Genomic DNA, 14,055 nt, shown 5'->3' on the forward strand with positions numbered 1-14,055 from the left:
AATTGATGGCCAATTTAGGTAAATGACAGGTGAAATTAGGTATATATATATATATTAAAAAAAAAAAAAAAAAATAGATTTCACCAGTCTCTCTTTCAATATTGGAAAAGATTTCCCTCTAAAAAAGGCTTGTGCACATTTCATTGCCAATGCAAACTGCCATACAAACCAATATAAAGCTGAAGCACTGAGCCGGGACGCAGTGAAACCGCAGCAGTAGTGCATGGCCAGAGAGGTCTATTGAGTTAAGTCGAAAAGAGATGTGTGTGTATGCGTGTGTTTGTGTGGTCTTTGACAGGCATTCGAGCACAGAAGAGGGTAGTTTGAGCTCACCTGGTGAAGTCTGTCATCTCCATCATGATCATACACATTTGCTTGGCCAAAACGATGATGTCATTTCCGCTGTCATCCCACTTGGATACCTCTGCATCCAGCTTGCTCTTCTCCTCCTGGAAACTGGCCACCTGCTCTGCAATCTTCGCCTTCTGCTCCTGGGGTAGCTGAGCCATGATGGCCTGCCAATTCCACAGAGAATCTCATATAACACCATACATAAATCTGTTCACGATACGCTGATCTATGACTGTTAATGAGGAAAAGAGATGACAAAGGATATGCAATTAAAAGAGAAAATTGATGTTCAATCCTCCTTCCTGCTTCTTAGCTTCTTTCTTACACCTTCCTTTGTCCTTCTCTCACTCTCTCTTTCTCCCTCATTTCTTGCATGACCGGCCCGGCCCGAGCGAGCAGGAGAGATTTTACAGCTTTGGCTGGTGGCGTATGGGCTATGAAACATTCCTCTAATTCTGTAAAAGGTTCACAACCTTTCAGAACTATGCTGAGCAATGCTTTCTGCAGCCTCAATAGCACTACAAAACACGAATGAAGAGGCCAGCTGAATATGTGCCACTGCATTCAGATCAAAGATGAACAGTAAGAGAGCATGATTTTTTTCTGTTAAATATGGAGTGGGAACCTATCCTATGATGCAATACTCTGACAGGCACATTGACTTTTTTTGGTAAATTTGAGGCATTACACTAATTAGTCCCAACTGTCAAAACTCAGTGGGGTCTGATACATAGATTCTGTTTAATAGTTTGGGGGGCAGCATAACAGTTTTCAACATTAAATAGAAATGTTCCTTGAGCACCAAATCAGAATTTTTCAAAGATTTCTAAATGACTGGAGTAATGGCAGTTGAAAAAAATCATAGAAATAAATTACATGCTAAAAAAGTATTCAAATAGGAAAGTTATGTTTTATGTTCAGTATGTACAGGGTTCCCACTCTTTCATGAACACCAGATTCAAAGACTTTCAAGGACCTTTTAAAGCACCATTTATTTTATATGAAGCACCTATCATATTCACACCCCAGCATATGTAGTGTCATGAAAGACCTTACGGTACTTAACATTTCACTTGCACTCATTTACATTAAAAATTTTAGAGTAATAATGTTTTGAATGTGTAGGTTTCATAAATTTAGACCGTTCTGAGCAGCCATGTTCTAAGGAATTTAATGAAATTCATTGGAGTCAGTACTGGTAATATTCAAATTTTGGCTGTCAATGTTAATACATTAACGCACGCGATTAATTCAAAACCCTTAACGCGTTAAAATAATTTAACGCAATTAACGCAATATTCTATTCTAAACCTTTTTCCCGATTTCGCTTCTCTGTTTGCAATCAGATCATTTTAAGCCACTAAACTCCAGGAAAGTTTTCAGTCCAGTGATTCAGCAAGCGAATCCATTCAAGCAATTAGTCCAAAACAGGGCTAATGTAAAGAAAACCAAGCTGATTACATAAGAGATAACGGAGAGAATAGATACTCAAATGACGTTTTCAGTGAATTATTAATTCCAGTGTGTTTCGCTCAATTTCCAATGTTTCGCTCAAGCTCTGTGATTGTGTGTGAAATACAGACTGAACGTAACGTCAAAACATCCCACCACTGTATGATATGCAAACTACGTTTTCTCGGCTGGATAAAACCAGCTTCTTTTGATGTTTGAGTTTTGATGGTTGTGAATTGCAATCAAGGTAAAGACGATTGCGGTGACGCAGAGGAGTCGTAAGCACGCGCGAGTCTGAAAATACACCGTGTCTGAGCGCTCTTGATGCACAGATCATATGTTGTATTCATGCACAGACATATTGTAGTGCATTCACATTGTTTCCACACACATTCAGGATAATGTTTTGATTTGTCTTGTGTATGTTGCTGTGTTTACTCCGTGTGCACAAATGCATCAATTATATAAACTTCTTATATCATTTGGTTCTTTGGTGTCCTTTTGGAGTCTCCCAAGTGTCCTTTTTTTGAAAAGATATCTAAATTTATCTTGAAATAAGCTTGGAGAAAATACAGTTTTGTGAGAATCACCCTTCAATATTTTGGTTTACTTTGCTAGTAAATGACAAAATTAACGTATTAAGCAATATAAATGGAATATGCTTAAATTTCATGATAAATGTGCGATTAAATCACACAAAAAGGGTGCGATTAAAAATGTATAATATATTGACAGCCCTGATTCAAATACAATTTCGAAAATATTGATAAAATATGCTTCAAACTGGTTTTGCTGTAGTTCTTTTACAAGATTTAAATTAAAGAATTTCTAAATTTTTAAATTAATAAAAAGTGGTTAAATGTTGTAATAACAGTAAAACCTGTTAACATTAAAAATTTGAACACTCTTACTAGAGACGTTACTCATTTTGTAAATTACTTTTTATTGTAAATCCCATTTTTTCATCATTGACCTATAGCACTGATTCTCAGGCTCCCTCGTGGTACACCGAGGAATCACTGAATTAAATATAAATCAATGTTAAAACACTTTAAAAAAAACACAAAAGGTTTGCACAAAAAGTTAAAACAGTTTGCAAGGTGGCTAAATGATGCCTGTGTTCATTTTTTTGATCAAGTACTGCACATTTTTAACTTTACATTTAAGTACAGTAGTTTTTAACTTTTAGGTACCGTAGGATACATTAATTAAATCCTTTTCTATTTACCTGTATGTAAGCACAGTGCCGTGTTAATGTTCAAACTGTATTTACAATGTTTAAAGTGGCCGATAATAATAAATATTCTTATTAGGAATAAAATTGCCTCGTTTTTGAACTCTGCAGTGCTGTAGCTGAATAATTAGGCCAACAACGCTACTGTATTTTAATGTTGGTCATTATGGTGGTACTTGGAAAGCCAAATATTTTCTGAGGTGGTACTTGGTGTAAAAAGTTTGAGAATCGCTGACCTAGAGGAATGCAGGTGCTCAAAACATGCAGCTGCTCAAAACCTTATATGTGCAAATCTGCAAAAAAAAAAAAAAGAAAAAAAAAAAAAAAATAGGACTTTCTATTTGCTTTTAAACTTTAAACGCTTTTCACTAAGCTGTTTTTCCAATTTTTCAAGTTGTACATTTTCTTTGGAGTTCACTTTTAGTCAATCTCCTATCCTGAAAAGCCTGTCTTGCAGAGATTGACTAAAAATGAGCTCCTAAAACTTACTGCCAGATTCTGGAAGATAAATTCTTCAACCAGTGGTACAAGAGGATGTGGTGCTGGTCCTTCAAAAGTCACTCAACTTATCTGTCCAGTCTTCATGTATTTCACAAGACTTTAGCATGCAAGTGTGGGTAATTTTTTAGGACTTTTTTTTATTTTTACCCAAGCAAAGTCTCTGAGAACCTGACACCTTGTAATTCTGGAGACTCTAGGTAGGTTGCAGTTCTGGAAAATGGTGGCGCTGGAGACTAAATGGTTCCTGATTGTTTTGCACCTAATTCTTCACATTAATTCTTAATTCTTTTGCAGTTAACGTGTCTTCTACACTTGTTTTTTTTCTGACCCGGCTGACCCAATGAGCATTTCGCTGACCAAAGGTCATTCCTTAACTTTGCCATTTCTGTATTGCATTAGTTTTGAATAATTTTTGAATAAAATGTTAATTTTATCTGTAAAAGAAAACTTGCCTTTAATCATTATGCACACCTGAATAGGAGTTTTTCACTTCCAGCCTTCATGGACAATATATCCCTTATAAATAAATACAAAATTAATAGTAGTTATTAAGATTGATGTTGTTTGGAATTGGTAAAATGTGCTTGGAAAAAAAAATTATCAGAATATCAATGTGCCTAATAATTATGCACAAACTTTAATATGTCCTCACTTTACAAAGAGTGCGCATGATCACGAAATCGAAAGTGAAAAGCGAAAGCTCATTCAAATACGATTTCAATACCCCACATATTGATAGCGGTGTGTGAAAATTATATACTATTAGAATCTTTGCGGGAGTGGGACACATACATTGAGGGAGTGGCGGGGGGGGGGGGGGGGGGGGGGGTTAATGGTCAGAAATTCGGTGGGAGCGGGCTTAAGAATATTGTTCCGCGTAGGGCTCTAGGCTGTGCATCAACACATACAGTTTTTTTTTTTTGCACTACCCCATCTCCACCTCCACCCCCAATCATTAGTGCCGTTTCCTTCTGTCTTTGACAGCACATATAGAATATGGCCATAAACTAAATTTAAAATTTAATTCAAGCACTTTCAAACCTATGTTCATTTTCAAGTACTTTCCAGGCCTTGAATTCATGTCTGAAATTCAAGTACTTTCAAGAAGCGTGGGAACACTGTAATATTTTGCAATATTACTGTTTTTACTGTATTTTAACAAATAAATGCAGCCTTGGTGAGCATAACAGAAACATTTCAAATATTTCCAGAACATAAAACTACTCCAAAGCACAGTAGTGCATAGACAATTCTCAAAAACAATTAGATTTTTTGGCCTCAAACTCAATTTTCTCTTTAAATTTGGAGCACCGGCACAAACGTAGCGCACATTGGTGCATTAGTGACTGGGATTCCCACTGGAGCTGGAGACTAAATCAAAAGCCACTGGGGGGGGTGGAACAGGAGGCTGGACAGTGATTACAGACTTATATAAAATCACATTCTCACTCAAGCACAACCTCCACTGCCCCGTAACTCTCTAAATAAAAATACTACTCGCTTCCCCAGCAACAAGGTTCAATGGAAAATGCAAGTCTTCTGCAGCGCTTTTATCTTTAACAAAAGCTTTCTGTTCAAGTCTTGAGCTCTTAAAGTCTCCTGCCATCCCCTAGACGATTAGAGCTGAATATTTTTTGGTATTTTTTTTTTTAGTTTTCATCAACATGCTCGCATCACTATGGAAAAGGAGGGCGAGAGGTCTGTAATTATATTTGTGCAAGCTTGGGAACAAAGAATATGCGTCCAGCACGGCGGATGTAAATATGAGTAGATGACAGCCTTACACGACCAGGAACAATTCTTATTGACTAAAGAATGCAAAATTTTAAAATGCATTTATAAACAAAAAAATATTTGGGCCACATATTGCTTTCCCTTTGTGCTATCACACAAGGAACTCGGAAGAAGTGCTCACAGGAAAAGCTAGCACTCTAACTAACAAGATCCCCAAACACAACTTGGTTCCCATTACCTCTCTCTCACAACACTGAATTTAAAAAGGAAAACAGGACGCCAATCATCAACAGTGTCTACCATCACCACAGCTGTGGACTAGAGAATACATTCAAACTAATAACAAAATATTAAAAAGAATGTATATTCCTGTTCCTTCCAGCTATGTAGGGATGGATTTTCATAAGCATTACCAAGGCAACAGAGGAGGACGTGAGGGGAGGGGGTGAGAGAGGGAGGAGGAATGGAGGTAGAGAGGGGGCGAGGTTTGATGTCGGTTTCGCTGGTGGCAACATCAGGAGCACTGTTGACATGAAATCAGTGCAGAATCTTAAAAACACTGATTCAGAGGTCCTGTGCAATTGGAGCTTAACAGTGAAGCAAAGGTCGATTTGGCCGTGATGCTGAAAATCTGACCTGCGAATAGAGCATTTAGCACCTCGCAACACTGTCTACGACTCTTTAAATAGACCGTGATAAAGTTTTATTATAGAAACACTGAAAAAGATGGAAATTACTACGTCCCTGGAAAGATTCCATACAAGTATCTACAAAGAATCTAATTTTAGGATCGAGTTGGACACCTTTTGACATCCCTATGTGGCTCCATAAACTGGTCGACCATGAAACCAAAGCTGTGAACTACAAAAGCCCCAACTCTCACCCGAGCACTCTGTCCGGCGATGAGCTGATCGTCTTCCGTCTGCACGCTGGTCCTGCTACGAGAATCAAAGTCTTCCGTCTCAAAGTCAGAGTCGTCCAGTTCCTCTGGGGTCTGTGGGGGAAAAGAAAAGCATAGGGATGGGGAGAGATATAGAAAAGCATTAGCAAGCTCTTACAACATCTCAAGTCACTTACAAACTGCAGCAAATGCTTAAGGCCCCAATATACTCACAGCAAAATTCTTTCCTGTTGAGTTAAAAGGTAGCACGATATATCTTTGCCTTGGTATACTGTTAGCAGACATTCTGATGTCATTTGGCATTGCTATTCTTGTCTGGAAAGTTCGCACAGGCAAGTTGTTTTAAATTCTTTAACACCTTTCTCATACTGTAAATAAAATGTGACATTTTCAAAATGAGTGATGCCACTCAATACTGATAAGTTGTGGATGATTGCCTCTTCTAAGAGGTTGCTTACATGATGTGAGCAGTTTTTAACATGTTGCTATGTGGTTGCTAGGTCCTTGTCTAACAATATTCTACTACCTCCTTCAATGCAACAAAAGGTGATGTCTTGAAGCTTAACACTTGGCATAAATAATTTGAATAGACACCAACCCCAAAGTATGAGCAATTATAGTGGTGACACTTTCCTTAGCAATCACTATGCATACAAAACATTTTTAAAGTGAAAATGTAATGTTGGAATTTTTAGCAGTAAGACGTTTCTACTTGTCTGCTGTAAAGAGAAACAGAATGAGCTGGTGCACCAATGCAGCGGGTGCGCCACGTTTTCCCTGTACTAAACTAACTCTCTTTCTCTCTAATCCCTGCATTGAATGCCAAACATGCCTCTTTTAACTCTACTGCTCTATTAGTATGCACTTGCGAGCAGAGGGACCTGTTTGCAGAGGGAAATGGTGGAGAATGGGGAGGGGTGGCAGGGGGGGGAGAGCCCTCACTGACAAGAAAATGCATTTCAGCTTGATAGGAGAAAGGACGAGATGTGAGAAGATACGGATGTATTATTTCGCCAGTGCTGCAAGCCGTGCTTATCCGACTGTCTGTACAATCCATTTATGAGGACATTCTGACTGGTTCACGATGCAGCTGCTTCAATAATAGACACTTCAAGCATCCTAAAACTCTGCCTGCTGAAGATGACATCAAAACAACATCCAGGCCAAACAAAGTCAGTCAAGGTGTGGACGATGGTTTAGTAGTGCCCAGGCTCATCTCATAAACACGTTTTGCTTTATTTAGAGAATAACACTGTGCTAAAATTTTAATTACTACTTGTTGCTAGCAGGGTTGTGAATAGTAAAACACAGGAAGTAAAACAAAAACTAATTCAAATTTTAAGACGTTAGGACTGTGAATTTGTGTTTGTTTTTTTGGAAGAAATTCAAATTTCTATTACAAAAACACCCTGCAATTGAACTTTCTATTCAAAGAATTCTGAAAAAAAAAAAAAAATGGTTTCCACAAAAATATTTCACTGTTTTTTGAGCATCAGAATTATTTCTAAAGAATCATGTAATTGAGTGATGGCTGCTACTCCAGCTTTGCAATCAGAAGAATAAATTACATTTAAAAATGTATTAAAATCAAAATTGTAATAATATTTTACAATATTAGTTATTTTGATCAAATAAATGCAGCCTGGGTGAGCCAAAACTTTATATCTTGCTGAACTTTTGGAACAGTACTGTGGATAGAAGCTTCTATTTAAAATGTGCATTTAGTTTTTATATTTCATGACATTTAATAAATTAACTGTCAATCAGGTTTAGAATAACTTTTCAATTCCAAGAATGCATTACCTCTCCTGAATTTCAATTCCATAAATTCATCTTCATGTCAATTCCAATTCCTGTGTGATGCCATCCATTAAATTCAAATTCTAACCTATGAACTACAAGGAAGCCCATTGGGAATTCTAAACTTTGCACAACCCCAGTTGCTTGTGTAGATTTACCATGAGCCGAGCAATAGGAACAACAGACAGCTCAAAAATATCCACCTTGCCATCCAAGAGAATGCATCACATCTATAAACTAGGGCGGTAGTGAGCAGGCATTTGAATTAACAGCCTGAGACGCCTGAAGCAGTGTAGGTAAGCTGAGGTGCCTTTGCAGGCTACAGTAACCACTCGGCAGCTATGAGGATCTGTGCTACGGAAGGGCCATTAGTACCAGTGACATCCCTTCAACAGAGTCGTTGAGGGTTGCCTGCCTGTCAAATATTAGGTGACGGCTGGTCGGCAAGGACTACGAGTGCAGTACTTACTGAGGTTAAAGACTCTGTCCATCTTAAGTAGCCTAAGCCGCACACTTGTCTCTTCCGATCGAGGATTTCCCGTGCAGCGGAGAGGTTGATGCCCACCGGGCACTAGTGTTGGCTGATTGGGTAGCGCTCAAGCTCTGTCTAAATGTATGAGCTTGACATGGCGTGCGTGTGGAGGGAAAGCAACTTGAAAGTCAAACATTAAGGTACTCTTTTTTTTTTTTGCTATCTCAATGTCTGCAGGATGTGTTAAAACTGTGCTCGCTAACAAACTCCAGCAATCCCCAGACCTTTGGGCGGTATTCTTATCGGTTCGGATGAGTCGTCTCAGAACAAGGGCCCTGAAGCGTTTAAAAATACTATACGGTCAGAAAGGAACAAAACAAGATAGCAAAGATCACGCCTCTCTTTTTCGACTCGGTACAGGCATAAAGTGTTTCAGCATTGGGGGCATGTTCAACACTCACGTTAAACCAACAGCAAACAAGTAGATTCTGTCTGCCAAAGGGCCTTTTTTTTAACCACTGAATCAATCTAGATAACTAGAGAAGGATATCTGAAGTGGAAAATTAATGAGGCACTACAGTTCTCCTAGGATTTGAAAATAAAGGGGAAAATGCTGATTAAATCCCCTTTCTAAAAAAAAATCAATTGTGTATAATAATGCAAATAAAACATAATGGATTCCCCATCTAATTTTGTGTTTATTCTAATTTAAGCCCTCTGTTATTAATGAGCATTTTGGTGCAAGTCAGATAGTTTCTGCTATGTCAAACTAGTGAGTGAATGCGAATAGTCTCGCTACTTGACATTTGAAAAGAGAGGGTTGGTGGATGTATTCAAACAAAATATGCACGTACAAAAGGCGGCAAAGAAATATAATGCATTCACTTATCAATAGCAAATATACAAGTGCGTGTATGTGCCACCCAATTTCCGGAGGCCTTTTAATCGAACGTTACTCCGGCTTCATTATCCGGGTCGTGACCGCACTCTTTGCTTTAACTAAAGGCGCTAATACATTCCAACACTTCCTCATGAGCCAATTATTCAAATTCAGTGTACATTATATTCGCAATTAATTGAAAACTCGTTAGTCTGGAACTACGAAAGACGATATTTGCCTCAATTAATGCCTTTAACCTAGTTGTTTCGGCGAAGTGGAGTTAAGGGTCTGTGCGTTTCCCCGCACGGCAGGAGCGGACCGTTGTCTGCTTATTGTCAGACTGTTAGCTAACACTTCACTGCAAGCTAGCAACCATCTGTCCAATGTTACAGTTTAGCTCAGGGAAAGACCATTAACCCTCAGACAACTACAGCTCCAGTAACAGTGCACATGGAGAGGGAAATCTGTTCAATTAGGTTACCATTTGCCCAAAACAAATTTACCATTAGTTTCTAATAAAGCGGCACATTTATGCACACCAGGCTTTTTTTTTTTTTTCCCCTCACACACATATTCAGTTATATTATGATTTATATATATCCACACAGAGCAAGCCACCAATTAACCCTGCCCTCTTCTTCCCTCTAATTCCAAATGAGTTTTGATATACCTAATTGGAGTTTACCTCTATATTACAAGCTCTTATGAGGGTGGAAAAAAATGGAAGTGCTAAAAAGCACATGGAAGGTCATAAAATTCAGAATGCACTGGAAACCTGTGTGGGTGGCATAGTTACAGCAAACTCTTTAACTGCTTTTTTAAAAGAATACATGAAAATGTACTCACTTTTTTTTTTTTTTAAGTTTTGCCCTACAATCTAACAAGTGTTTCAAGTGAGAAAGAACCTGATAAGAATTTTTTTTTTTTAGGTAAACCATTTAATATTTGAAAGAGAAACTAAACTTTCTATTTAAAGGCTTCTGCTCACCCTGATCATAAGCACCGCCTTCCTGATGTCCCTCACACCATCATATACCAGACGCGAGGCATCAATGAACTCATTCTCATCCACTGGCTGGCTTGGGTTGGCACTGAGAGCTTCCACGGCTGCCTCTACCTGCTCAGTGAAACGTGGCATCACTGCAAATACACACAAACACACAGAAAGGACAAACAACAAGGTCAGAAACAGCAAACTAAAAGAAAAAAAAAAAAAAAAAAAGATTAATTTTGCTGGAAACAATTCCGTTGCAACTCAGCAAATATAAGAGAGCTGAAGTACAATTCAATCAGGACATTGTGCCTGTAGAAATATAATTCAAATTAGATTTGAATTGAATCGACCCCCCCCATCTAACTTGGAACGCCTGAAACAGAGCAGAGTAAACGCAGAAATTCATGGCGGATGTGCTGCTGGATTTTAATGACAGCTCAAGGCAACTTTTAATCAGGCTTTACTTGACTGAGAGAACGGCAGATGAGTACACTTAATCCAGAGGCACCCTTAAATGAATCAATCACAAGACAGGTGGCAGCAAGACTTCAAAGCCACAGAAACTCTCTCTGCATTCAAAGGCTTTGGGAACCAGAGACCAGAGGCTTGCTTCCTATGCGTTTTGTGGATGGCATTTACCAGTTTATTCCCAGAGAGTATTTAATGACATTGAGTGTATGCAACACAAATGAATACCATCCGGCTTGGAGACCACATTTAGAGCTTTGTGCTTAATGAACCAAATTAAAAGTTGAGCAGTAAACCAAACAGACTGGCTGTTAAAAAATGTAACTGGATTGAGATGGTGATTGCAAAAAGCTTTCATGGCTAGAATATAGTTTCTCCTCTAGCTCATCTCTGCTGCATTTCATGCTAAATTGTGGGCTGAACAAGCACTAGGGATACATATTTAGACTGGGCCATCTGAGACCAAACCTTCACAAAATTTGGTTGGCTCATTCACCTGATTCAGCATGATATATAGCAGTTTGCCCAACAACTTCTTGAAGCCGGCCCTCCAGCCACGCACCATGACATACGACATATCCTCTTCTTTGCCAATATGGCCAAGCTATTTGTTTTAGTGCAAGGCTGAGCAAAGTACACAAAATGTGACATAGCATTTCCCAAGAGAAAGTCCGCAAATGAATGGGAAAAACTTATGCTTTGACCCAGAGGAACAAACCATCTCTGTCATTTTAGTCTTAAAAAGGTTCCTGAAGGCATCCGAATGCTATTATGTAACTGCACATGAAGGTAATACTCCGTTTTATCAACCAGAAAAGAGTAATAGTATGCTTTATCTTTCCAATAAAGCTAGGCAGTGTCTCAAAACTTATGGCGCTTTTCCACTGCGTGGTACGACTCTGCACGGCTCAGTTCGGCTCGTTTTGTGTTTCCACTGCAGTTTAGTACCGCTTTAGAGTGGGTGGGATTATTCACGTGTCCATATAGTTGCGCCGCCTCTACTGCTGTGACTCCTGAAAAACGTTTTAATTCTGCGTCGCTCCATCACTCTTCCGCTGGATCCGATCCTCGGCTATCAACGAGAGGAACATTTGTACTTCCTCAGACAACGAAACAGCCATTTTTTGGTTGTTTAAAAAAGGTGCGCTCATTCAAAACAGTTGCGTTCGATCCCTCGCTGGTTGTGCTGATTTAAAACTAGCGGGTCTGTTGTGTCTCGTGCTGAAAGTTCAATGACGCAGGCAGTGATGATTTTCTCCGGCCAATCAGTGATCAGCAGAGTTTAAACGTCATGTTTTGGTAACGAAACGGCTCTCTTGGAACCTCGGCCGAGGTGGTACTAAAAAAATGTACCAGGTACTTTTCCCAGTGGAAAACCCGCCAAAAGTGAGCTGTACTGAACCGTGCCGTACTATGCAGTAGAAAAGCGCCATTAGTGAGCTGCCTATTTAGACAGCACTTTTGGCCATGGCCATGTTACACAACCTTGCGAGGAAGTAGATAAAAATCAGCAGTCTTGTACCAACACCCTACAAACCCACTCAAGGAAATTCTGGCCCAGATGGAAGCAGCGCTATTTTTGGATGCCTGTGCAGCATTTTCAGATATTAAACAAGAACAATGGATTTTAAAATGGAAATTAAAAATCACACATACACAAATGCAATCGCCAAAAATAATGTTAAATGGATAGTTCTGACTAAGTTAAGATTGGATGAAACTCGTTCAAAGCAGCTTTAGACAATAAATTAACATTTGTATTACTGCACCCACAATTATGGTTATGAGTTATAATTTTAGCAGAATTATTTGTTTCTTATTAAATGTTGTTAATACATATTGACTTTTCCACGACTGCTACTACAAAAACACATTTTGGCTTATTTTACATAAAATCTGGCTGTAGCTACAGACATTTATGGCGAGACTAATAATTTCAGGTCTATAGTGTTCTGGTTTATACCTGTATTAGTGAGAAGCTTGGTGGCTTCCAGAACCTTCTCCGTGTAGACACCAGGTTCATAGTTGTCCATCTCAGATGTGACCACATGGACCACACGGGCAGCTCTACCTCGAATGGCTCCAGCGGTGCGATCCAGGCCATCGACATCCTTCTCTTGGAGAGCGATGACACACTTGTTAACATCCTCCAGAATGTGATTTTCTAAAGTAAAAAGAAAGAAATTCACAAGAGAAGACCATGTTTAAAATAACTAAGGATAGAACACTGGAGAATGTACATAGCTAACCACAATGCAAAGCATGAAGACAGGAAATCCTCATCCTTCATGCTGTATTTACATTGTCCCTGACTTAAGAACATTAAAGGGAACCACAAGGGCGGATGAAAAAAAGATTAAACACACTCAGACAGTTTAGTAATGGGTGTCTGGGAAATGCAAATCAACATGGTAAACTGTAATCTGTCCTTGAGAGGAGGTGAAAGCAGTCAGTCAGCCTACAGCTTAACAAGAACTCTTAAAGGCCACGTCTGACAGGGGGATGGTAAGTCTTTAACATTCGTGATTGAATGTCAATTCCACAAGAGAGAATTGACACTCAAGAGCTTTTGCCTGCTCCTGAGAAGCTAATGAACTTCTTTAAGCGTGGCCACTAAACGACCCATGATCGGAAGTGACCCGTGTCATCAGTTGCTGATAGAGATGTAGGTGTAAAGGCTTTTCCCCTATTCTGCATGAAGCTATTATGGGTCTGGTACAAACAGACAGGAGCCAAGCAGCTTATTAGATTGAAAGAGGGTAAAATCATTCCTCGCAGTTTAAAAAGCTTGTTCTTTATGACATTCTGTTGAAGTTGTGCTATTGCTGAAGAATACTGTCAGAAAGTGTTTAAACAAATGAAATATGGTAGACAATATGGTTTAGATACTTAAAGCAGCAATGCACCAAGATTTTTGGAAAGAAATCAATACAAAAGTGACAGTAAAACCAATGCATAATGTAACAAGATTTCTATTCCAAATTAAATGCAGTTTTTTTTTTTTTTTACTTTCCAATCATTAAAAAAAAGGAAGAAATGTTAGTTTCCACAAAATGCTCAGCTGTTTTTAATAGGGATGCACCGAATGTTCAGCAACCGAAATTATTTGGACGAAAACAGCAAGAATAAGTGAAAACACCAAATAAATTATAATCAAACAAACATAACGTGAGAGAATCAAATAGATAACCCCTTGTTAGCCAGGGGTCAAAGTCCAAAGTGCAAGGAAATTCTGCACTGAAACAGTGTTACTTGTCAGTTGCTCAGT

The 14,055-nt window shown here is 38.8% G+C and overlaps 1 protein-coding gene across 1 annotated transcript in view; it reads right to left on the bottom strand.

Annotated features, from left to right (window-relative positions):
- LOC306853183 (catenin alpha-1) overlaps window positions 1–14,055 on the bottom strand; it is a 103,147-nt gene that overhangs the window by 20,170 nt on the left and 68,922 nt on the right. Inside the window, exons 12-15 of the mRNA XM_079390397.1 lie at window positions 12,751–12,951; window positions 10,314–10,465; window positions 6,156–6,266; window positions 334–515 (exon numbers count right to left, since the gene is read on the bottom strand). Of these exons, the coding sequence (XP_079246523.1) occupies window positions 334–515; window positions 6,156–6,266; window positions 10,314–10,465; window positions 12,751–12,951 (646 nt within the window). The remainder of the gene's footprint in view (window positions 1–333; window positions 516–6,155; window positions 6,267–10,313; window positions 10,466–12,750; window positions 12,952–14,055) is intronic.

Source organism: Barbus barbus (assembly GCF_936440315.1).
Source record: "Barbus barbus genome assembly, chromosome: 33".
Taxonomy (NCBI): Eukaryota; Metazoa; Chordata; class Actinopteri; order Cypriniformes; family Cyprinidae; genus Barbus; species Barbus barbus.